The sequence below is a fragment of the Mesocricetus auratus genome, unplaced genomic scaffold (genome assembly GCF_017639785.1).
Source record: "Mesocricetus auratus isolate SY011 unplaced genomic scaffold, BCM_Maur_2.0 Super-Scaffold_6730, whole genome shotgun sequence".
In the NCBI taxonomy this organism is placed as follows: Eukaryota; Metazoa; Chordata; class Mammalia; order Rodentia; family Cricetidae; genus Mesocricetus; species Mesocricetus auratus.
Window position 1 is genome coordinate 13,636,169 of NW_024429184.1, and position 24,770 is coordinate 13,660,938.

The 24,770-nt window shown below is 51.1% G+C and overlaps 2 protein-coding genes across 4 annotated transcripts in view; both read right to left on the reverse strand.

Annotated features, from left to right (window-relative positions):
- The window catches only part of Ccdc180 (coiled-coil domain containing 180), a 61,433-nt gene extending 42,827 nt beyond the window's left edge, over positions 1 to 18,606 (reverse strand). For 2 of the 3 annotated variants that reach the window (XM_040738897.1, XM_040738895.1), the window contains exons 1-12: positions 18,561 to 18,597; positions 17,978 to 18,202; positions 15,599 to 15,789; positions 11,380 to 11,468; positions 8,565 to 8,674; positions 6,271 to 6,399; positions 6,082 to 6,192; positions 5,884 to 5,979; positions 3,470 to 3,633; positions 2,428 to 2,547; positions 1,785 to 1,864; positions 374 to 462 (exon numbers count right to left, since the gene is read on the reverse strand). In XM_040738897.1, coding sequence (XP_040594831.1) covers positions 374 to 462; positions 1,785 to 1,864; positions 2,428 to 2,547; positions 3,470 to 3,633; positions 5,884 to 5,979; positions 6,082 to 6,192; positions 6,271 to 6,399; positions 8,565 to 8,674; positions 11,380 to 11,468; positions 15,599 to 15,789; positions 17,978 to 18,046 — 1,248 coding nt within the window. In that variant the 5' untranslated portion in view covers positions 18,047 to 18,202; positions 18,561 to 18,597. Of the gene's footprint in view, positions 1 to 373; positions 463 to 1,784; positions 1,865 to 2,427; positions 2,548 to 3,469; positions 3,634 to 5,883; positions 5,980 to 6,081; positions 6,193 to 6,270; positions 6,400 to 8,564; positions 8,675 to 11,379; positions 11,469 to 15,598; positions 15,790 to 17,977; positions 18,203 to 18,560 lie in introns of all 3 variants that reach the window. The other variant, XM_040738903.1, reaches the window with a different exon arrangement.
- Positions 18,607 to 20,869: 2,263 nt separating this feature from the next.
- Positions 20,870 to 24,770, reverse strand: part of LOC101831781 (stimulated by retinoic acid gene 6 protein-like) — a 43,473-nt gene continuing 39,572 nt past the window's right edge. The window contains exons 16-18 of the mRNA XM_040738913.1: positions 23,655 to 23,818; positions 22,480 to 22,626; positions 20,870 to 21,919 (exon numbers count right to left, since the gene is read on the reverse strand). Coding sequence (XP_040594847.1) covers positions 21,771 to 21,919; positions 22,480 to 22,626; positions 23,655 to 23,818 — 460 coding nt within the window. The 3' untranslated portion in view covers positions 20,870 to 21,770. The remainder of the gene's footprint in view (positions 21,920 to 22,479; positions 22,627 to 23,654; positions 23,819 to 24,770) is intronic.

Sequence of the window (24,770 nt, forward strand, 5' to 3'; positions counted from 1 at the left end):
AGCCAGGGTCAGAACTATCTATTAAGCAGCATTGTGGCATGCCCTTAGAATATGGCCCCCATCTGTGATAAGCAAGGCCCAGTGCTATAAAGAATACAGCCAAGGGTAAAGACCAGAGGTGGCTTATGAATATACAATTCCATTTCACAGGGCCTCCCAGAGGGAGCAATGTTAAGCTAAGTCCTGTAGACTGAGGGTCAGCCAGGGAGAAGGAAACAGAAGCCCAATGGCCGGTGAGCACCTGGTGCCTCACAGAAAGGAAGAATAGCCTCTACGGAGACTGAAGAGGAAGGGGCAGGCAGGAAGGTTGGGGGTGAAGCATCAGGTCCAGCCCACAGATCCTCTTCCCAGCCCTGCAGAGGGGGAACCCTACCTTACAATTCTGCACATGGGTCAGGCACTCCTGCCAGATCTTCTCATACAGGAAGCGCACCAGAGCCATGCAGTCCATGTGGTAGTCGTCTCCAGGGGCAGAAAACAAGATGGGTCAAAGGTCAGATGCTCTCCCAAGAGGAGGGGAAAGTTAGGAGAGGGGCTCCCTCAGCAAGGAGCTTCCACCGCAAAGGGTGCTCAGCAGAACCCTCTGTTCGGGTCAGGGGCTGCTGTGTCCCCCTCATAGAGTCCCTAGCACCCCACGACGACGCCCTCGTATGAGGAGCTCATCTCTAGCAGAAGCTTCAGGCTCAGGGGGTCTTCTGGGACACAAAGACTACGGCGCCTGTGGCAGTTTTGCATCTGAAATGTCTGCCACGGGCTCCTGTTTTGATCGTGTTTGCCGGCTGGTGGCACTGTTCTGAAAGGCTCTGGAACCTTCAGGAGGTGAAGCCTCTCTGACAGAAGCAGGTCATTAGGGGTGGACCTTTAAAGGGTATAGCCTGGTCTCTGGTCAGCTGCCCTCTCCGCTCCCGGTTCCCTGTGATATGTGGAGTCTCCACCACAGGCCCCCACATGGCTTGCAGCCACGCCTTTGAAATCCTCTAGAACCATGAGTGGAAACAGATCTTCGCGTATTCATCAGGTATCGTGTGGCAGTAACACGGATACCCAGGGCACGGCCGCCGACCTCACTGGGTTGTAGTGAGCCTCAAAGACAGAAAGGTCATCATGCTTTCTAACGTCATTACACGTTTTCCACGACACGACTGAGCCAGCATTACAGCTTTGTGCCACACAGTCTGGGCTGCAGCCAGCAAGCGGCCAGAGAGCATAGTAGACAAATGAGCGTGACCACGTCCTGAACTCATTTCCAAACCAGGCAGCTGGGCTGTGACTGCACACTCTTAATGTAGACCACTCTAAACAGCTACCATTTATGGTTCAGCCTTCTGGCTGTGAGCTAGGGACTAAACTATAAATAGACACTAATTCACAAGGTAGGGGCTACGATTAGTCCTGTTTACATCTCTACAGAGGAGGACACTGAGGCCATGGGAAGCCTTGGCCTCCCCATGGTCATGCGTCAGGATGCAGCAGGTTTAGACCTTGAACCCACACCTCCAACTGTAAGACGCTCAGGGCATGGCCACTGTGCCATCCTGAGAGTTAAGCAGAGACCCTGTGTCTCTACCCCCTGCTTGGGTCAGGAGTCAGAGGTCAGAATTTGTGACTAGCATGCCTGTGAGTAGGGCAGTGAGTAGGAAGGGGTCTTCAGGGATCACTCGTCCTAAAGTCCCAGGATGGAGGGGCCACCGTTCCTCAGATACGTGACTGGAAGGCTGACTATAGCAAGCTATTACTTGGACAGAGTTCTGTAAAGTTCTGGGGATCCCACAGATGTTGCTCACCAAGCTGCTTGTTCAGGGAAGTGAGAGAATCGTACCACTCAGTCAGCTGGGTTTTGCTGTAGTTGGGGGGGAGGAGGTCACTGGAGAAAGAAGAGATGACAGGTGAGCCTTGCCTGCACACAACTGGCCAAAAGGGCCAGCACACCTCATATCCTGTCAGTGTGATACTGAGGAAGCTGAAGAGCCGACTGGGACTTCCTGGGGCCCCATTTGGCACCTCACACCTCATTATTCACAAGGTGGCTATCAGGAAGGCCCTGAATGGAGCCTACCCACTCTCCAAAGTGCCTTAGGATGAGGGCCAAAGCTAAGGCTGTCGGGCCACTTCTTACCAGGCCTCCTCTCTCTCTTCCCTCCTCCCTCTTCCCTCCTCCCTCCTCCCTCCTCCCTCCTCCCTCTTCCCTGGCCACTGCTTCCTAGTGAGCTCCTTGGAAGGACCAATCTGAGCTTCTTTCCACAGCAAATGAGCTATGACTTTTCTTGCCATGGGGGCTGGGGTGGCCAGCCCCGCCCTCCAGCCCCGCCCTCCAGCCCCGCCCTCCAGTGACCTGGTATGGAAGTTTCAGGAGAAGACCTAGGCCGCATGGTCTCCTTACTGGACCCCCCAAAGGTGCTGACCCCAGCGGCCCTTCCAGCACCGTACCAGATGGTGCAGAGGTGATCCAGCCTCACTTTCTGAAGGACCTGCTGGTTCTTGAGCATTTCTTCCAGCTCCTTCTGCACAGCGGGGGGCTCCTGGATATTCTCGCTAGCCATGAACTCACTAGACAGCCAGACCCCGATCACAGAGGGGAGAAGTGGGGGGGGGGGGACTCAGGCAAGAACACGCCGAGCCCCATAACCCTGGCCCACACCACCCAGACCGTAACGGCCCCGCCTCAGACCCCGTGACCCAGAACAAATTCCTCTTCCACTCTGAGCGTTGGACTGTGACACGGAGCTGACAGCAGCACCCATCACTGGTAAAGAGTGAGGACTCAGATAGATGACAGACAAAGCCCTGAGCCCCACGCCCCCTGCATCCTGGGAAGTGTCCAGGAAATAGCAGCTGTGGCCATCACTACTGGCTTTTGTAAGTCCTGGGCCCAGACAGGCTCTGTTTATAGAGCATCTCATTGAGTCGTTGCTGGGACCCTGCTGCAGGGCTGTTAGGGTGCCTGGAGGGTGGGGGAGGAAGGCTTGGCACACTTGGGGCCTTCGTTGAGGTCACATGGAAGGGCAAGGTTGAGCCTCTTCACACAGGTGCAGAGATGGGTCCTCCCTCCCTCTTTCTCCCACAGAGGGGACATGCTCCTGGAAGGTGGGAGGTATCCACCTAGGTTATAACTAGTACAGAAGAATGGAAATAAACAGACAATTACAAGAATACTTTCCGAGTTCATACTGAGCTCAGAGAATAGTTGTGAAATAGTGTTCATGAAAAAACAAGATCTAAAATGGCATGGAACCTGTGGGTCTAAAAGTGCTCGAGTCTTAGCTTACTTCTCCTTCTAGAAGGGTCAGTGGTGATTCTTAGTTTCTTTTTTTTGATGCCTTTATCTATTTCTAACTTTAAATATGGGGGCATAGAGGACAGTAGCGTTTTTAAGTAGTGATGAAGCGAGCAGGGGAAAGCAGCCTGGTGGCTAGGCAAGAGCCGTAGGAGGGAGAGTGGGAGGACGAGGGACCAGGGCATCACCACTGACTTGAAACTCTGCTGCAGGGCCTCCTTCTTGAAAGCCTTCCAGGTGTCTACCAGGCCCTGCCAACGGTGGCGGTTGTCAAGCTCCTGCTGCAGGGTGGTTTCAGTCAGGTTGACCAACAGCTGGGCGATGGCCCTCCGGTTGCCCAGTAGAGCCTGGTTCATGGCCTGGGGTCAGAGGTGAGTGAGACGTTAGACAGGGCGGTTCTCTGGCCAGAGTAAGGCTCCGAGGGACAGGGCAGGGGAGGAGTCAGGAGAGGGAGTAGGCCAGGACTATGTGAGGCTGTGGAGGGATGTGAGGAGAGCTGGAGGCCATCCATGGTCAGGGAAGCAGCCGTCAACTACCGTTCTCCAGGGATCTTCCTTGAAGGCTGAAGCATGTTCCGATAGCAGGAACCCCAACCCGGAAATGTAGCTGCACTGAGTCACTGCTTAGAAATGGGGGAGGGTGGCGTCCCAGTTGGCTGTTTGCTACCTTTATATAAATTTGTTCCAAAACCAGAGCCCAGCCACGTGTGATGGCTTTGAGACCCAGACCCAAAGATGAGCCGGGTCCAGATCCACGCCTGGTCCTCCCAGGATCAGGCATCTGCATGTCCCTGAACCAGGATGGGAACAGCCCCTATGGCACAGCATGACTCTGCCCTTTGCCCTGCATCATCCCCACTGCTAACACGAGAGCAGCTTCCCCCGACCACTCCCAACCCATCACATAATAAAACCTCAATGCCACCCATTTTCCTCTGGCTAGCTGAAGGCCCAGCCAGGCTCAGGGGGAAGGAATTCCGGCATGCCGTGTTGCTGGGGTCTAAGCAAGCAAGTGTTTCTTCACCCTGCAGGGCTACAGCAATGCTGTGAGTGGAGAGGAGTCAGGAAATTTGACGAGATGAATACACAGAGTATGAGCACCAGGTGACAGTAGTGAGGAGACTGGGCACCGGAAGGGAAGAGCAGCACTGAGTCCCGTCCAGACTAGACACTCTCCAGAGACACACAGTCACACACAGACTAGACAGTCTCCAGAGACACACAGTCACACACACAGTCACACACAGAGTCACACACAGACTGGACACTCTCCAGAGACACACACAGTCACACACAGACTAGACACTCTCCAGAGACACACAGTCACACACAGACTAGACACTCTCCAGAGACACACAGTCACACACAGACTAGACAGTCTCCAGAGACACACAGAGCCTAGGCTTTAGGATGGAAATTACTACATTACGTGAGATGACCCAGACTCAGAAAGACAAGTATTACACAGTCTCTCTCCTATGTGGCCCTAATTTTGATGTTTATATGTGCTTAGTGTACACACGTAGGTGAGTGTAGGTGTAAATTATGAAGCTGGAAAGAGGGCCATGAGAGGAGAAGGAGAAGTGTGGAGAAGAGGGAGGAGTCGCAGACTACGTGACACGAAAACAGAATGGAGGACAATGGGGTCGGTGGAAGGGTAAAAGGCACTGAGGGGTGGGGCCCCGGGTTGGGGGAGGGTCAGCAAACCAGGTCACATTTTAAAACACCACAGCAAAGCATATCTTGCATGCTAACGTAAAATTAAACTCAGGGGCTGGAGAGATGGCTCAGAAGTTAAGAGCGCTTACTGCTCCTCTGGAGGACTCAGGCTGGGTGGCTCACAACCACTCGTAACTACAGCTTCAGGGGATCCAGTGCCCCTTTTCAGCCTCTGCAAGTGTTCACATACACAGAGAGAGACATAGAGACACACATATACGCAGAGAGAGACACACGTATACATACAGAGAGACATATATACACAGAGGGAGGCACGTACACACACAGAGACAGGCAAATATAGACACATATATACACAAATTTTAAAAAATTCTCTTTCAGAATAAAGATTTAAAATAAGCACAGCTGTTACTGTCAAGGCCTCTGCTGTCACCCTCCAAACATGTCCTGGAGTCCTGTCACACAGCAGAGGAGTCAGGCTGTTATCTGGAGATGTCACGAACAACCTTGAGTTTGCTGCTTTACATCCGTGGAGGGGGGGAATAGGAGTAGAGACAGAGCCAAGAGGCAGGTGAAGTGCAGCTGCAGACACCGCTGACCAAGAGGAGAGGCAGGAAGAGTGAGGAGACCAGAGTAGGCTGGGACTGCCAAGGGGGGGTAAGCCCTGGGACAGTGAAAGTCCCAAGACAACAACCCCAGAGTGTAGCACCCACAGCACTGCACACACAGTGGCCGGGACACGGCCCAGTCAGTGATGGCTGACTGCTAGGTATGTAACTCTAGACGGCAGGAAACCATTCACACACTCCTCAATGGCCGCTATTGAAAATGCAGTTGCAGATAAATTTGATTCCCAACCAAAGAAACCTACCTGAGTTACCTAGGGACAGCAGGCTCAGGATACCCTAGGCCTCACAGAACACCACTCACCATGGCTTCTTTATCTATCAGCCTATATACATCGGGTTGCAGGAGGTAGGAGGTTTTCTCGATGATGTCAACATATTTCTTCAACACGTCCTTCAGCTAGAGAGGAGAAGGCATCCCTGTGAGTGGCTCTCGGTTCCCAGAGCACTAACAGGAAAAAGAAGGATGTCCCACCAACCCTTCTAGAGAAAGCCAACTTGCCTTGTTGGCTCGAGAGGCCTCCAGTGCCAACAGCTCTTGGTCTAGCTCCTTAATCTCCTGCTTCTGCTGAGTGAATCTCTCAGCCACCTTCTCCCACAGCTCCAACAGAGTCTGCCCAGGGGAACTGGGTCAGACCAGGAGCTCCTGGAGAGGTAGGAAGAGTAGACACAGCCACCAGGGAACCCCTACCTCAATAGTGTGGACCTCAAGATCCGGTTCTTTTTCCACTTTTTTGAAGAGCTGATCAACACCCTCATCGGTCTGGGCCATCTTCAGAAGAAGAAGCTCCCCTTTCTCCAGGATAAGAGGCTCCATCTCCTGCGACAGGCCAGGAGGCTGAGGGTCAGGCCATTAACACCCCAGATGGGAGGTGGCCTTCCCTGTAATGGGGGAGGTGCCAGGCTCCATCAAGTCTTAAGAAGGATCATCATCTAGACCTGAGGAGTTGAGGACTGATGATGAACTCACACCCAGAAGACCAGGGCACCTGCAGCATACCAGGCACCACACCAGTCCTCAGTAGCCGATGGAGGGGCTGTCATCCCATCCAGCCTGCCAGCTTCCAAAGAAACTCTGGACAAAGGGCTAACTGTGGTGCCTCTTAACAAAGTGGTTATGTGACTGGCCGCTAGGCTCCTCTCAACACTTCTCACCACGCCCCTACCCTAACCATCTCCAGCCCCCGGGGTCTTTGCTTCCCTTCTCTCTCCTAAATAACCCTGCCATTTTGGCCATGTCCCCTCTTGGTGCTCCTTTCTTGGTCCTCTCTCTTGACTCTTGGTCCTCCCTCCTCTTCGCTCTCTCTTCTCTTTCTCTCTCACTCTCCCCCCACCCCTCCCTCTCATAGCGCTGTTCGGTCTGAACCCTTCCAGATGCCTCTGGCTGCACTCTCTCCCGTATTTACAATAAAATCCTTCTCCGCAACCATACCTAGGCGCGGCCATGTCCGTCACTGGGACAGTCATTAAAGGAGTGGATGGAAGAAGCCAAGTTTGCCCTGGATGTGAGAGCCAAGGCCGATGGGAGCGAAGAGGCAGGGCTGCCGGGGCTGGCATCTAGCTGGGGCTCAATGAAGACAAGGCTGGCACCTGCTCTTAGTGCCTTGGACGCACAGCCAGTATTTGGGACTCAAACAGGGAGTCAGAGAAATGGGAGAGACGGGCCTGTGTCTCAGAGAGGAGTGTGGGAGGAATAAATACATGGTCTCATTTAGGAACCTTCCAAGTCCCAGTGCAGTTAGAGATGACGTCTGGAGAAGAACAGAGACCAGAGTAGGGAAACACGGAGTCTGTTCTGAATGTCCCCCAGAGTCTTGGGCATTTGAATACTTGGTGCCCGGCTGGTGGTGCTGTCTGTGGAGGGTTAGGAGTTGTGGTCTTGTTGGAGGAAGTCTGTCAGTGAGAGTAGGCTTAAGGCTTCACCCTACTTCCTGCTTGCTCTCACTGCTTTGGCTTGCATTTGAAGGTGTGGGCGCTCTGCTTCCTGCCACCATGCCTGCCACCTGCTGCCATTCCTCCTCACTGTGATGCACGTGTCCCTCTGGCACCTAAGTCACCTGGTCATGTGTTTTATTACAGCAATGGAAAAGTAACTAATCCAAACCCCACAAGTGCTGAGCTGTCTAGGGTACATCTTAGATACCTCTGCCTCTCCATCAGCAGGACTAGCAGCGAGTCACAGGCTGGCTTTTAGTTCTGGTTTGGCCCCTTTCATACCTGTCCTGGTAAGAGTCTGGACCTCTCTGCAAAATGAAGTAAGAGCCTCCAACCTACAGGGATTTTTCTGAGTTAAGGGAGCCTGCACTTAGGACATTCCTGTATCAAGCCCCTTGAGCATTCCTTCCGAGATTCCACCCATGTCTATGTTTTGATGAGACATTAAGGACCACCCCGGTAGGGAAGAGGAGAATGGAGATTGGGGGTGGCAATGAAAACACACCTCCCCCACCCAAGGAATTCCACAAGAACAGAGAGTGTTGTGATCCAGGCAAACCTGGCCCCATCCCTTGGGGCCCTGGCACAGTGCCACCTGTGGCTCTGTACTCAGGTGCAAAGGTCCCTTTAAGAGACAAGCTCCGCCCACTTTCTCTCTCTCTTTCTGCCGTTTCTTTTTTTTAAGATTGATTTATTTACTATGTATACAACATTCTGCCCCCATGCATGCCTGCACACCAGAGGAGGGCACCAGATCTCATCATAGATGACTGTGAGTCACCTTGTAGTTGCTGGGAATTGAACTCAGGACCTCTGGAAGAGCAATCAGCACTCTCCCAACCTCTGAGCCATCTGTCCAGCTCCTCTTTCTGTCACATCTGAGGAGGCAGCCCTCTGTGTCTCTGTCTTTCTTCCCTTCCCTCTCTCCCTTCCCTTCCCCCAGTAAACTTTCCCCATAAGTCCTGCCTGGCATATCTGTCCCTCACCCACCATGGGACCCTTCCAAGGTCCCCTTCGAGCCACATCATAACAGAGAGGAGCAGAGCTCACCAGCCCGATCTGCTCAATCTCCTCCTGAAAGCTCGCCAGTGCTCTCAGGTACTTCCTCTTCTTGTACTCTTCTTGCCCTTGGAGGATGCTGGAGCACGTCTTCTCAGAAACTGCAGGGCAACAACAGAGCCGATGAGCCTGCAGGCAGAGAACGGTGCTCCCAGGGAGAGAGCGGTGCTCCCAGGGAGAGAGCGGTGCTCCCAGGCAGAGAACGGTGCTCCCAGGGAGAGAACGGTGCTCCCAGGGAGAGAGCGGTGCTCCCAGGGAGAGAACGGTGCTCCCAGGCAGAGAACGGTGCTCCCAGGCAGAGAACGGTGCTCCCAGGCAGAGAACGGTGCTCCCAGGCAGAGAACGGTGCTCCCAGGGAGAGAGCGGTGCTCCCAGGGAGAGAGCGGTGCTCCCAGGGAGAGAGCGGTGCTCCCAGGGAGAGAGCGGTGCTCCCAGGGAGAGAGCGGTGCTCCCAGGGAGAGAGCGGTGCTCCCAGGGAGAGAACGGTGCTCCCAGGGAGAGAACGGTGCTCCCAGGGAGAGAGCGGTGCTCCCAGGGAGAGAACGGTGCTCCCAGGGAGAGAGCAGTGCTCCCAGGGAGAGAGCGGTGCTCCCAGGGAGAGAGCGGTGCTCCCAGGGAGAGAACGGTGCTCCCAGGGAGAGAACGGTGCTCCCAGGCAGAGAACGGTGCTCCCAGGGAGAGAACGGTGCTCCCAGGGAGAGAACGGTGCTCCCAGGGAGAGAACGGTGCTCCCAGGGAGAGAGCAGTGCTCCCAGGGAGAGCAGTGCTCCCAGGGAGAGAACGGTGCTCCCAGGGAGAGAGCGGTGCTCCCAGGGAGAGAGCGGTGCTCCCAGGGAGAGAGCGGTGCTCCCAGGGAGAGAGCGGTGCTCCCAGGGAGAGAGCGGTGCTCCCAGGGAGAGAGCAGTGCTCCCAGGGAGAGAGCAGTGCTCCCAGGGAGGCCAGCACAGCAGAGAGCATCAGCCCTCAGGTCTGAGTTCAGAAGGCAGACCCAAAGCCAGGCCAGCAGTGGCAGAGACTTAAGGACCAAGAGAAAAGACGAAGATGACCAGTGAGTGCTAGGAACAAGGTTCAGGTGCAGAGACGAGGACTGAGGGGTGGGCGGGGTATAGCTCAGTGGGTGAGCACTTGCCTACAAGTTGGGGGGGGGGCTGGCTTCAACCCCTGTACCTCAAATAAGTCAACAACTCAAATGGTGAATATAGAATGATAATATATGTGATTTTCCTTAAAACAATTTTAGCCAAGCATGGATGGCACAAGCCTGCAGCCCCAGTATGAACAGGGCAAGTTCTTAAGCTTCGGGGCTCCCTACTTAATGGAACTGTGTCAAAAATAACAACAAAAGAAATTTTATAGATACAAATACACATACTTTTTCAAGTCAAGGGAGTTCTGGTCTGGTAAAAATCATTATAAAGAGAAAATACTGTAAGCTGAAAATATATTTAATTATACCTAATCTACTGAGCAGGAAAGCTTAGTCCAGGCCTACCTTAAATGCACTCAGAATACTCACATTAGTGTACAACTGAGCAAAAATCATCTAACACAAAGTCTGGTTTGTGACAAAATGTTGACTATCTGAGCTGAAGTCTGTCTTGACAGTGAAAAGGAGAGTGGGTGTGGTTTGTGCCACCGTGAGGTGAAATAGAGTCAGGAGCAGTGACACGCACTTTTAATCCCAGCACTCAGGAGGCAGAGGCAAGTGATCTCTGTGAGTTCCAGGCCAGCCTGATCGGCCTAGGGAGTTCCAGGACAGCCAGAGCTACATAACAAAGAGCCCCTGTCTCAGAAAACAAAACAAGCAAGCAAGAAGGAAATACAGTCGGATGACCCGCTGGGAACCAGAGAGAGTATGCTTACCACGTGGCTGCATCATTCCAACTCTAGCACCCAATGACCAACCCAGGAGACGGGGACTTCACTACCCTTCTGAAATGTGCTCGCCCTGGCTTGGTGGTTAAAGAGGTAGGTCACAGGCAGCTGAGCAGTATGTGAGCCTGAACCCTCAGCCCTGAGCCTGCACCCCTCCCCGTCGCCTGCTCAGCCCTGAGCCTGCACCCCCCCTCCCCGTCGCCTGCTCAGCCCTGAGCCTGCATCCCCCTCCCCGTCGCCTGCTCAGCCCTGAGCCTGCATCCCCCTCCCCGTCGCCTGCTCAGCCCTGAGCCTGCACCCCCCCTCCCCGTCGCCTGCTCAGCCCTGAGCCTGCATCCCCCCCCCCCCCGTCGCCTGCTCAGCCCTGAGCCTGCACCCCCCCTCCCCGTCGCCTGCTCAGCCCTGAACCTGCACCCCCTCGTCACCTGCTCAGCCCTGAACCTGCACCCCCCCTGTCACCTGCTCAGCCCTGAGCCTGCACCCCCCTGTCACCTGCTCAGCCCTGAGCCTGCACCCCTCCCCATTCCCTGTTCTGCTTTGCCCTGTGTCTATCTGGGAAGCTGGAAGCCGACTGCCACCTTGGGGTAATAGGGCTGGGGCTCTCAGCAGAAGGGCGCTACTGCTGACAGGCACCCACACGTGGACAATGTCAACCTGCAACATGTAGTGAGGAGGAGGAAAACATGGTTTGAGACGCGGCACTGCCGAATCACACACGCAGTGAGCTCCGTCCTTCCTGGGATTGCCCACTATGCAGCAGCCGCTGGCTGTCCCTCCCGGGGGATGCCCAAAAGACATCCTCTGGGAAGCTGAGCAGAGGGCCCAGGGAGGGCAGCAGGAGCCTCCGAAGTGAAGCCACAGCAGACATTGCCATCTGGAGACGCCATGCCTGGGACAGGCTTTCCCTTGGGGCTGCGGGCAGGAGGCTCACCGATGTTGTCCATGAGGCCCTGCACCTCGCGGGCAGCAATCATGTCCTCGGTTTCCCGCATCTTTTCCTTCCTGGCTTTTTCCTTTTCCCTGAGGAAACAGTGGAAAAGAGTAAACCCTGCCCCCTACCCCCATTCCCAACCCCCCAGCACAGCACAGGCATTGGCAACCACCCAGGCCTCCTATTCCAGAGAGCCCTGGAGGCAAGGTCCAGGCTCCCAACCAATGCTGCTGACTGCATCTCCAAGCATAGTCGCTGGGGAATTCTGGATGGAGAATAGGTCCCTGCTTCAGGCATAAGCTATAAATTTCTTACCTGGCCAGTACGGGTAAGAAAGGGCTGGAACCCTTTCCAAATGGGAAACTAAGGATCCCAAAGGTGAACAACCCAATAAAGAATAAAGTTCTCAGCATACCCCCTTATTTGATCCTTCAGCAGACCATCTGTGGTGGTTTGAATGAGAACGGCCCCCACAGGCTCACAGTGTTTGAATGATTGATTCACAGCTGATGGAATTGTTTGGGAAGGGTTAGGAGGTGTGACTTCTAGAGGGAGTGTGTCACTGGGGTGAGCATTGAGGTTTCAAAAGTCCATGCCATTCCCAGTTAGAGCTCTCTCTCTCTCTCTCCCTCTCTCTTCCTCCCTCCTTCTCTCTCCCTCCCTCCCTCCCTCCCCCCTCTCTCCTTCCCTCTCTCCATCCCTCCCTATCTCTGCCTCATGTTTGTGAATCAGATGCAATCTCTCAGCTCCTTCTCCAGCACCACGCCTGCCGGCTGCCATGCTGCCCACCATGCTAGTCATGGACCCAAACCCTCTGAAACCGTAACCACGACAGCATGCTGTGAGGCAGTTGCAGTAATCCCATTTTCTGGGAAGAGCACATAGAGAGCCATTGTGTAAAGCTGAGCTGGACTCTCAGAGTCAGGTGAAGTGAGCCGAGATCTCTCAGTAAACTAAGGCAGGAAGGACCAGGAGGGGGAGACTGTGACATCAGCCTTGGAATAAAGTCTGTAAGTGGCGGTCTATGAGGCAAGCACCAGAGGAACCCACATGCCCTACTGTTCCCCAAGGTGGGCAGTATTTTCCTGCTGGCCTCTTACGAGTCCTCATACAGCCCCAGCTGGGAGAAGATGGCAGGTCTGGATCACAGCCCATGGGGGCTCAACAACCCAGCAGCATGGGGAGGGGCTCTCAGACCTCGTGATTTCAAATGTCCCTGGCCCAAAGCAGCTCCAGAGGAGCCCACAGAATAATGAGATCTGCTGTCAGCTCTGGTTTCTCAGCCACTTGCCCCTGGGATTTGAGGTTTATATAGTGGAGACCTAATTCTCCCAGCCCAACCCATACACGCTGTGGGCTGCTCTCCCCCAACCTGAGGGGAATAAGCATATAGACTGACTGTCCTTTTGCTATTCCGCACCGCACCGAATTCTCAAGCACTTCCTCAGGGACCTTGAGGAAGATGGGCACTGCAGCTGTTATTATCCACCCCCCCCCTAGTGAGCTGCTGATGAAGTAGAGGCTCTTCCAGGCAGACACAGGCTGAAGGCAGGAGGGGAGCAGTGACTGAGGCAGGTTCCTCTTTCAATCGGGCAAGAGGCCCTGGAGTTGATAGTTGGGGGCTCCCAGGGAAGGGAGAGGGAGAAGGCTGGAAGGGCTGATAGAAGAGACCTTGATTGTTTTCCTAGAAATCCCAGGAGAGCAGGCAGGCCCACCTATGGCCTCCCTTTTGTGGTAGATAGAGGACTGAGTGTGTGTGTGTGTGTGTGTGTGTGTGTGTGTGTGTGTGTGTGTGTGTGTGTGTGTGTGTGTGTGTAGGATTGTGGCAGGTTAGGAAAGTTACTAGGAGTCCAGGCATCCAGACAGAGGGGTTGAGTCTAGGAGCGGTAGTCCCTAGGGCCCAGGTGGTGGTGTCCAGCAGCTCTGGCCCAGGAAAGTGGGTAAAGTTTGGGACTAGAGGCAGAATGGGAACTGATAGGGGTGCAGCCACTGAGCCCCGCTGGTGGGGAAGGGAGAGCATGAAGGCAGGAGAGAGAGCGTGGACAGAGAAGCGGGAGGAGAGTTGACAGTGGACAAGCGACCTCGGAGAAACTCTAGATGTGGAAGTAGTGACCCCAGCCATTCGAGTAGGTTACAAACACATCTCAGTTCCTGACCACTGCAAGAGCTGTGTTCCAGCTCTGTGACTGTGACACAGCTGGGCTTGTCTGACTGTCCCAGGAAGCCAGCACAGCAGCAGACCATTCCTTTGCATGAGGAGTCACAGTCAGCTTGCCACATAGCCTTCCAGGAGAGTAAGGAGGCAGTAGGACAAGTCCCAGACACCTAGGTCTCCTTCAGAGCATCATGCAGGGGACCACATCTGGAGAAGAGTAGCCTCGAGTATGGATCTGGGAGGGCAATGGCTATTCCCAGGAGGTACAAGAGGGTGCTGAGGGCCAGACGGTTATCCTGGAAGTCAAAGGGCAGTGCAGAGCAGAGACCTGCACCAACATCGGGTGCCCTCCCTGCCCCATTGGGTGAAAGGCAGACAAAGAGGGCCAGCCTTCCAGTCGCCGAGTCCCACGTTGGTGTGCTTGAGGGACTTAGAGGAAGCCTGGCCCCTGCGACCCTCTTCCAAGAGGGTGGAGAGACCCTGCCCTCTCCTCCCCTGGTAGGGGGTTGAGTTTAAGCTCAGCAAACAGAGATGACCTGCTTATGAATCTCCATCTTAATTTCTGAAGGTAGGAGATCACCAAGAATAGCTCATCTCCCTGGACCATCTGATCTGGTCCCCGTCTTGAAGTATGGGACCTCTACTGCAGCCATTCCTGATGCTGTGACCCTGTAATACAGTTCCTCATACTGTGGTGACTCCAAGCCATAAAATTATTGCTGTTACTGTTTCATAGCTGTAATTTTGTTACTGTTACAAATTGTGGTATAAATATCTGGCATGCAAGATATCCAGTGTGTGACCCACCAAAGGAGCTGCGATCCACAGGCTGAGAAACATTGCTCTATTGTCTACCCAGCGAGACACCTGAGACTTGTAAAACCTTCACCCGTCACCCACCTGTCACTACGAGACCCAATGATGTCTTCCTACTGAAGCTCTCCTCTCCTGTTCCCCATACCAGCCATCATCTAGATGGCAAGGATGTGTGGGATGGCATCTTCTTTGCACTCTAACCACATTTTTTAAAATAACCTTTTTGACGTGTGTTCTTGGATTTGGTTTGCAAGAATTTCATTGAGAATTTTTGCATTGGTGTTCACAAGGGATCTTGCTCTGACATTTTCTTTTCGGTTGGCTGTTTGTGTACTTTGGCTGTTAAGGTAATAGGGGCTTAGTAAAAAGAGTTAGGAAATGTTCATTCATTCCTATTTTGCAGAATAACTTGAGAAGTATTGACATCAGTTCTTCTTTGAAGGAAACAATGAAATGAAGAGTTGGTTCTTTGAGAAAGTCAACAAGACTGACAAACCCTTTGCCAAATTAACCAAAAGACAGAGAAAAGATCTAAATTAATCAAATTAGAGATGAAGTGGGAGGGGACATTACAAGGAAATTCAGAGAATCATAAGAATGTACTTTTAAAATCTGTATACCACCAAACTGGAAAACCTAAAAGAAATGGATGGATTTCTTGATGCACACAACCTATCAAGGTTAAATCTAGGTGAAATAAGCAATTAAATTTTAGTGAAATGGAAGCAGTAATTAAAAATCTACCAACCTACAAAGGGCCAAGTGCATTCAGTGCAGAAGTCTACTTCCAACCACTCCCGCTAAGTCCTCCTTTCTCCACGGACTGAACTCAAAGTTCAAAGCCCTGACTGGCTCGCACAGCTGCTCCCAGCCTATGCTCCTGCCCTGTTAGACCACTGACCTCTGCCTTCTGCCCGGAGTGGAGACCCTCCTTCTCAGAGCTTTATCCCCTCCCTCCTCCCTCAGCCTCTGTCACTATGTCTCAGCAGCCCCTCCTCTCCCTAGGGAGCTCCCCTGACCCTGACCTCTGAGTGGCCTTCCGAAGTCCCACAGGAGTGTAACCCCTCTGCCCAGACCCTGGCCCTAGGCACCCCATCAAAACCACTGAGAGGAGAGAAGCACCTTTTGAAGTATATGTGACCGCCTCCCTGTTGTGGAGGAGGTACCTGAGACTCCATTCCTATTTGCCACCCACCCTGAGTCTTTGAAGACTGAGGACCTTCGAGGTGGCTTGATAGCAAGATTTACCTATAGAGAACTGGGTTTTCCGTGACCCAGTCGTTGGGGAGGCTATGAACCCACTTCCTCTGCCGAGGGGTCATTGTTTCCCCTTCGGGGAACGACACCTTCTTCATCATGGGTGTCTTGACATTCTTTGGAGCTCCAGAACGCTCTGCAGCCTGCTTTCTGGTGGCTGCCAGAGACTGAACCAGCTGCACCTGAGGGTGTGAAAGATGGGAGGTGGGTTATTGTGGGAGTCTCAGATGCCCAAGGCCTTCATGATGACTGGGCCTGTCACAAGCCACACAGAAGGCACTTTGCACAAAGGCCTCCAGCTACACACACACACACACACACACACACACACACACACACACCGCAGAAGATCTTCCCTTTTTATAGGTACAGGCTATTTCAAGGAAGGTGTATGTAAAGAACTTGGAATGGAGATCCAGATTTAGTCTACACAAACATTTTTGTAATCATAAAAACTGAAAACAATGGAAGGAAAAAAAAGAAACAAATTAAACAATACTATCCAGTAGTAGGAGTAAAATTCCTTTGATGGGATGTTAGGGGGTTCTTAAAGACAGAAATTACAAGAAATTCCTTACAACAAGGAAATCGTTATGAGATAATGTGTAATTGAACATATAAATTAAAGTGTAAATTATGGGGCTGGAGAGATGGCTCCTCGATAGCACTTGCTGCTCTACAAAGGACCAGAGATCCATTGTCAGCAACCTCTTGGTGGCTTACAACCATCTATGACTCCAGCACACCCTGCTGGCCTCCAACAGCACCAAGCATACACACACACACACACACACACACGCAGTCAAAACACTCAAGCACATAAAACAAGTATAAATCTCTTCCTAAAGCATAAATTAAAATTTGTAGGCAGGTGGCACTCTGGATACTTCCAGATCTGCTGTCCCTGGCAATACATTCAACAAACCCAGAAACTCGCTTTAAAAAAAAAATTACAACCCAAATTATAGTGTGGGTTCGAATTCTAAAACACATGCAAAAACAGAGTGCTGAAGGTTAAGAATAGTAATTCACTTCTATGAAGCTAAGTCATGTGATGCTTTTCACCGTTTCTAAAGGTTATACAGACAGCATGATTTATGGCTCAAACTGGGAAATAAATAAGCAGTACACTTGGTTTGGGTCTTGTGGATTTCTTTTAAGGTTTCTTTATAATAGACATGGCAAATGAAGCCTTTAATGCTGTCAGGCAAGTCCTCGATGGAGGACGCCACTGGGCACCCAGCAAGGAGTGTGACTACCCCTTGTTTTGAGGCGGGGTCTCTCTGTTAGGTAGCCATGGTGTCTTAGGACTTGTCAGGTAGACCAGGCTGGCCTCAAACTCAGATACACCTGCCTCTATCTCCCAAGTGCTGGAACTTAAGGCATGTGCCACCATGCCCAAGCATGACCCACTTTTCAAATAGAAAAATATGAATTGCTTTTATTCTTGGCAAAAAGACCCAGGCACTGAATGGTTAATTCAGATGAATTTCGAATCATTCTGATTAAAATTTTTATCGAAATTAATTTTTAAGAATAAACATCCTATTGTTCTACCCTATTATCGCTACCTAACAGCAATTATTTTTTAAAATCAAAGTAGTATCAAAGTTCTACTTTTAAAATGCAGGTATATGGGGAAGATCTGTGCTGTGGAGTATTATTTTAAGATGTGTTACATTTGTTCATACTGTGGAACGTTTGTTTAATGATCCAAAGATGTGTTGCATTCTTTTATGTGGCATTTGTTTAACTCTGTGAAGCTGTGTTACTTTGTCTGTCTAAAATACCTGTTTGGTCTAATAAAGAGCTGAACAGCCAATAGCAAGGCAGGAGAAAGGGCAGAGAGGGTAATAAATAGGAGGAGAACTCTGGAAGGAAGAGATTGAGGAGCAGGATAAGGAGGAGGAGGACTCCAGGGACACCACCCAGCTACACAGTAAGCCACAGAGTGAGAAGTTAAGAAAGATATGCAGAAATAGAGAAAGGTAAAAGCCCAGAGGCAGAAGACAGACAGGAAAATGTAAGAAAAGCTGGAAAGGAGCAAGCCACGCTAAGGCCGGGTATTTAAAAGAAAGAATAAGACTCCATGTGATTTATTTGGTAGCTGGTTAGTGGGCTCCCTCCTCCCCCACCATAAGAGAAAACAACAACAACTACTACTACAGATCAGATTTGAGAGTAGGTGAGGGAGGGGAAACCGCGACCAAAATGTATTGTATTTTTTTTAAATCTACTGTCAGTAAAATATTAAATAAATAAAATTTGGATCTTAGACAGGAAATCTCACAGCACAAAGAGAAGTAGAAGAGAACGGGAAAGTCAGACTGGAGCCGCAGGAAGGGGAGCCCTCGACAGCAGGGAGCCTACCTGGGCCTGGAAGATCTGCTGGTAGACTTTGCCATTTTCTACCTGGGACACCTTCCCCACTGGCGACATCTTGGCTGCTGGAGGGATTCCCCTTCGTCCTGGCCTTGATCTCAGTGTTCACTCCGAGGCTGGGAACTGATGTCCTCCCCAAGTGCAGGCGCTTGCGGCCCAAAGACAGCACTAGATTCAGCAGGACACCAGAGAAGACTTGAATTTCAAAGAAATCTACAAAGGAGGTGGGAGGAGGGGAGAGAGAGAGAAACAGAGGAGACAAACTTCTTCAGATAAGCCCCGTTCATGTGAGTTCTCCCGGTGCACAGGGTGTAAATCCCACAGGCACTTTCTGGAAAGGGCAGGATTATTGTCTGTGCTCTTCTGGGGACCGTCAATCCGCCTAAGGTGTCAGATGGGACTGGAACCCCAGCCACATCCTCCGGGAGAAACGGGGAGTGGAGGGATGGGAAGATTTGATTCTGCTAATTAGACGCCTATGGTGTGCGACCCGCCCTCCTTCCTGTGCAATCATCCCGCTGCCCTGCTAGCCCAGTGATCTGGAGAGAGGCCCTGACCCAAGGCTGGCTACCAGCTCCTGAAGCTCAGATTCGCCTGGACCGCCCGCCCGCAGCAACTGCAGCAAGACGCTGGCGGTCTCCTAGGCAACGCGAGGGGCGGGGCTGGCCCCGCCCACACTTCCCTTCTCCGGGAGTCAAATTACTCAGCAACAGCAGCGACCCACGTGGAGTCGTGAAACTCAGCCACAACTTTCGATGTTGGGTTCTTGGAGCGCCCTTAAATGTTCCCAAAGCTAGTAAGAGATCAGAGAGCCCGCGCAGATCTTGACTGTTATGGTCAAGGAATTCAGTCTCTTTAGTCAAAACAACCTGTGCGGGCGGCGGGTGGGGGAAGGAAGGTGGTCCTTGCCGGTAAGAATCTGAAAGAGATCAAATATTTCCCAGTTCAAAAGAGGCTGGCGGGCTCAGAAGTCAAGGCTCAAGACCTGCCTGGCCAACATAAGGAACACACCAGACTCAATCTAGAGTTTCCCGTGTACTGTGGGCCACTCCGCTCCTTTCCAGAGAAGCCCCAAGGTGGCAGATCAGACAAGCTGGCAGGTCCTTCCCAAGGTGACTTCCGCAGCTGACTGCAGCATCAGAAATGCGAAAGGTGATGACTGGAAAACACTATTCTTATTCTTCGACGCGGGTGAATGAGGAAGCGGTCAATACAAACCTCTTTTGTTCTCATCCATGATCCAGGGTGAAATAAAATAAAAATTGGATTCATTTTAGCTGAAAAGAAAGCATGTAGGTGACCCAGCGGATGGATAAAAAACATAATTTTTATTTTATTTATTTGGTTTTGGTTTTTTGAGACAGGATTTCTCTGTTTAACAGTCCTGGCTGTCCTGGAACTCTCTCTCTCTCTGTAGACCAGGCTGGCCTTGAACTCACAGAGATCTGCTTGCCTCTGTCTCCTGAGTGCTGGGATTAAAGGCACTCTTCACCACCACCTGGCGAAAAACATATTTTTTAAAACACTTTGTTTTCAGACTCTGGTCATTGGTTTGTTACTTGTTTATTTTTTAGTCTCTGCTCTTTCTGTCATCCGAGGAAAGGCTGCTTGCTTGAGTTTCAGGCATCAGAAGGTTGCTCCTGCCTGGGCAGTTTCTGCTCTAGTTCTTCAAAGTTATAGCTACGGGGAGCTGGCTGTGGTAACTCATAATCTATAATAAACTGTGAGATTGAAGCAGTGATTTAAAACCTCCCAACTAAAGAAAAACCCAGTACAGATGGAACCACTGGTGAATTTTACCTTTGCAGCAAAACTAGCATCAATCTTTTTCATCAAATTATCCCATCAAGCAGAAACGGAAAGACTTTTGTTAAACTCTTTTTATGAAGCTAACATTATCTTGATTCCAAAACTAGGTAAAGAAGCAACAAAAGGAAGGAAGGAAGAAGAAAAAGAAGGAAGGAAGTTGCAGAATAACCTCCTCCGCAGTGAACATAGAAAGAAGTTCTCAAGAAAATACTTGCAAACAGAATTCCAGAACACATAAAAAGATCATTCATCAAAATCAAGTTGCTTATATTACAAAGACACAAGGATGGCTCAATCTAAGTAAACTGATAAATGTTATAAATTATATAAATGGACTTAAAGGTGGAAATCACATGTTTCTCTCAATTGTAGAGTTCCCACCCTGACTTCCCACAGTGATATACTTTGACCTGGAGATGAAAACAGAGATAAACACTTTCCTTACTAAGTTACTTTGATCAGAGGGTTTTATCACAGCAACAGAATGGAGACAGGAGCAGACATGAAGGTGGTAGGGAGGGATGTGTTGGGGGAGCGTCTGGGAGAAAAGCGAAGAGGGGGTGGACACAGATATACATATATGAAACTGTCAAAGAATAAATGAAAGTATATATTTAAAAGAACCTTTCTCACCATAAAAAGAATGTGCTTATAGTTCATTTCTGATAGTATTCTATTATTAGACATATAGCCATTTTATTTATGTTATATTTTTCAATGTACAATGGGTGTTTTCAGTTTCAGATTGGAGCTGTGTCCTTCCTTGGCTCAGGAACTCAACCTGATGGGGCACACAAGGGAATAAAAACGCTGATAGACAGTCCAGCACATGGACAGAGAGGTGTGTCTATGACTTAGCCTTGCTGTGATGTGGTGGTGTAGCATCATGGTTTTAGTTTTTATTTTCCTGATGAGTAATATGGAACCCAGATAGACAGACAGACAGACACAGACATAGACACACACACAGACACACACACACACACTACACACACACACACACATCTTTCTGTGACATGAGATCTATGTTAGCTCCCTGTTACTGCAACAAAATACCCGAGACAGTGAATGTATGAAGAGAAAGGATTTATTTGGGCTCATGCTTTTGGAGGCTGCAGTCTATGATGGAGGGGCCCATGGATTTTGGCTTCTAAGGAGAATATCATGGTAGGAATGTCTAGTGAGTAAAAATACTCATCCCATCAGCAAAGAAACATAGACCAGGGCCCCATGATACCCTTCAGGGTCACACCTCTAGAAACTTAAGGACCTCCTACGAGCACCACTCCCCAAAGGTCCCATACCTCTGCATGTTGCTGTCCCAGGGACCAAGGTCAACAGGTGCCTGGGCTTTTGGAAGGCACTGCCTACACTCAAACCACAGAGACAACCAAAGTCAGATCTCTGCCTTTGAGAGTTTAGACTGCCAGGCACACCTAAAGATGTCAGGGTGCTTTGAATAATTTTATTTTCAAGATAATACCTGGAGGGGGTGTCGCGCCCCTTTTTAAATACAGATATCTGTGAACAGAGACAAAGTCTTTTAGCCAGAGGTAGAAAGGTGTGTGTGTGTGGTGTGTAGTGTGTGTGCTCCATTTTCTCAGCTTCTAGAATCAAATTGTCAAAGAGCTATTGCAGAGATTCAGCTAGAAGAGAGGGCCCTGGCATGTGCCCCAATAGGATCAAGGGTGCACAGCAAGCAGGCGCAAGTGCTCCGAGACCTTGGGTCCTCACAGCGCTTTTCCAGCAGTCAGGCTGTGTTTGTCCTAGGCCGTTTTTGAGTGTGAAGGTTTGGGTAAGTGCTGGGCTCTGCTAAGGACAATGCCCGCACCTCCCAGCCTGGCACTGATGTCTTTTGAATTAGTGCCACCATCTTTTAGCACCTGCACCCAGTGACACCATCATCAAATGCCTTGGGCCTCCTGCTCACACAGCAGATGGCGTAGCCTCGGAGCAGAAGCTGGTGGTCCAATCAGCAATCTGAGCAGGTGGGCAGACTCTGTGTGGACTCTCGGGAACTGTGGTCTGCTTTTGATTTTCTAAGCGTGATGAGCCTGGGGTTGTTGATCAGCGTCTGCAGCAGGAGCCACCTCGTCTGGGCCCTGGCTGAGAATCGGGGACCTAGGACAGAATCAGAAAGAGCGGGGTACGGGTGGGGTGGGGCGGGGGATGGGGTGTTGTCTCTGCTCTTCTCAAACTTTTGGAGCTATTACCTACAATGTGAAAGGAGTGACTGGAGGCTTTGGGATCAGGACCCCAGGGGAATGAAAGAGAGGTAGAAGATGTGAGTTCTCCCACAGACCTGAAGGGAATATTAGTGAGGATACCTGAGCCCTTAAGGGGCAGGAGGAACTCAGAGCACTTTTTGTAAGCACCAGGGTAAAGTAATCAAAACTGAGCTCCGTTTCTGAAACGGCATCTGCCAGTAGCCTGAGACCTGTATTGGCATCCCAAGGCAACGGGATGTTCTGTGCTAGCAGAACTGGGGCTCAGTTCTGGAATAGGCAGGGGAGCTAGTGTGCAGACCAAGGCCATGCAGCTTGACTGATGGGAGCTCTGCTTCCCGAGCAGCCTGGCCCAAAGGGATGCAGAGGAGGGGGAGCAATAAGGGGAGTCCCAGGGAGCCTTGGGCCTCCATCTCCCACTCCGAACCCAGTGCAGGTTCAAACAGGAGACACTACCTGCTGACTGGTTCAGGTACCAGTATTTCGTGGTCTTCTGCAGCTTCCGGTCCCTGTGGCTTGTGATTAGGATGTGGCAAAAGCTGACCAGCACAGGGTTGGTGTGATAATGGTCCACAAAGAGCATGCCAACCCATGCACTGAAGCCTGAAAACCCAGGAGAAAGCAGGTCAGGCCCAGCCACACACCCCCACCATGGCCCAGTTGTGCTTTTTATGGTACAATTGTTATTTATTATTGTTATCATCATCTTCAATTATTATTGGAACAGTTTCCCTGTGTGTCCCTGGTCTGGAAGTCACTGTGTAGACCATGCTGGCCTTGAACTCACAGACCTGCCTGCCTCTACCCCTCCTGTCCTGGATAGCTGCTAGTCATTTTCTTTTGTTCTAGTGGTCTGAGTCCTTACAGAGAATCTGCAGAGTCATTGTAAAGATGTAGAAGGATTCCACTCTGTGCATTTGACAGAGAACTTGAAGCTTAAAGAGGCTGAGAGCAGCCAAGACAAGACGGAAGGTGTTCAGTACAGCTCTTAAACAGCAGAGGGAATGAATGAGCATGCCCGGGGGCGGAAACGCTAATTTTACCTCCTCAGGAACAGCTTTGGTTTTGGAGTATATTAAACCAGATACTTGCTTCACTAAATGTTCAAGTGGCAATACTAATCATTCTGAGACGTGTCTCACCTCCATCTATTCGGAAAGTTTGAGTCCCCTGTCCCACATATCAATGGCCTGTGGAATGGGCAGGGTTAAGGAACCATGAATTCCCTCCGACCACCAGAATACACAATTCTTGTGTGTGTTCACATGTATACAGGAAAGAAGGGGGCTTTCACCCAAACCTGAGGCTCACCGATTAGGCTAGGCTGTCTGTCCAGTCATCCCTAAGGATCCTCCTCCCTCCACATCCCCAGTACTGCGATGGCAAGCAGATCACACCTTGCATGACTTTTTTGCATAGGTTCTGTTGATCAAACTCAGGTCCTTAAGCTTGCACAGTAAGCCCTTTAAGGACCAAGCCATCGCCCCAGCCCAGAATGCGAGTTTCTATGACTTGGTTTTATGACCTCTACCAGAAGACAAGTTCTAGGCCCATGAAGGTATGAACTCATATCCATCTTTTCAGGGAAGCTTCCACAAAGACACGGGGTGGTCAGTAGGACCGTCACTCACCCATGTCTGCACGCTCGTAGCCGCTCTGCATGATGGTCCTGTCAATGCGTGCAATCAGCCACGTGCCCAGGAGGCAGCTGATGAGCAGCCTGGCCAGGCAGGCACCCAGGCCCAGCAGCACGTTGTAGAAAAACAGGAAGTAGTTGAAGTTGTGGAACGCTCTCCTGCAGGCAGAAGCAGGCAAGAGACAGCCCCCTCAGTCAGGCAAGGTGGCAATAGTCTGCTCTGGCTCCATCCAGACCAGACATTAAATTCTGGGACACTGCCTCCTAAGTTTACAATCTCCTGCTGGATCATAAGTGGAGCTGAGTGCCAGCTCACAGTGCTGGCGGGGGGGGGGGGGAGCACTGTGCACAGAGCAGGGTGGTTGCTACTTGTTTGTGTGATCTTAGGACTCTTGCATGCGGCTTCTCAGAGGACTACAGATACCACCAACAACATTGTGGTTCATCCTTGCCACTGCCATAGGACCAGCCCCAGACAGACCTGTTCCTGGTCCTCCAGAGGAAAGGTCCCAAAGGACCACCTGGCCACATGGCGCTGTTTGTCACAGACTACTCTGACAGAGGACTTTCTGGTCTTGTTACTCTGTGTCCCTTGGTGTTCCCACTGTGTAAGGACATTGTATGGTGGACACTTGGGGGCTCTCACTATTCTCCCAGCTCTCTCCTCCTCTCTGACCTCTCCCCTCCTCCCAGACTCTGCCCCCACCCCCTCCTACTCTTCTCTAGATCACTCAGGAATCTCTGTCCCTTACCCAGGTGCCAGTCTACTCTGGTAATCGATGAAGCTCTTAGAGGTGGTGAGTAGGGATATCTATCTCTTTGTCGTCAGTGCTAAGGTTGCCTCAATGAATGAATGGATGACAAATACATGCACTTGGCTGTACTGTTCATATTTTACATGTCTCTTCCTTAAAACACTCCTTTAAGGAATGCAAAATAATTTACAAATGGGGAAGCTGAAGTTCACACATTTAGTGAAGTCATACAAGCTCACACAGCTCTCTTACCACTGGAAAAGGCAATTCTGGATCCCAGGTGACATGGTCCCAGAGCCTCCCCCGTGCACAGCGTAGTAACCGCTCACAGAATTCAGAGCCCTCCAGAACCCAAG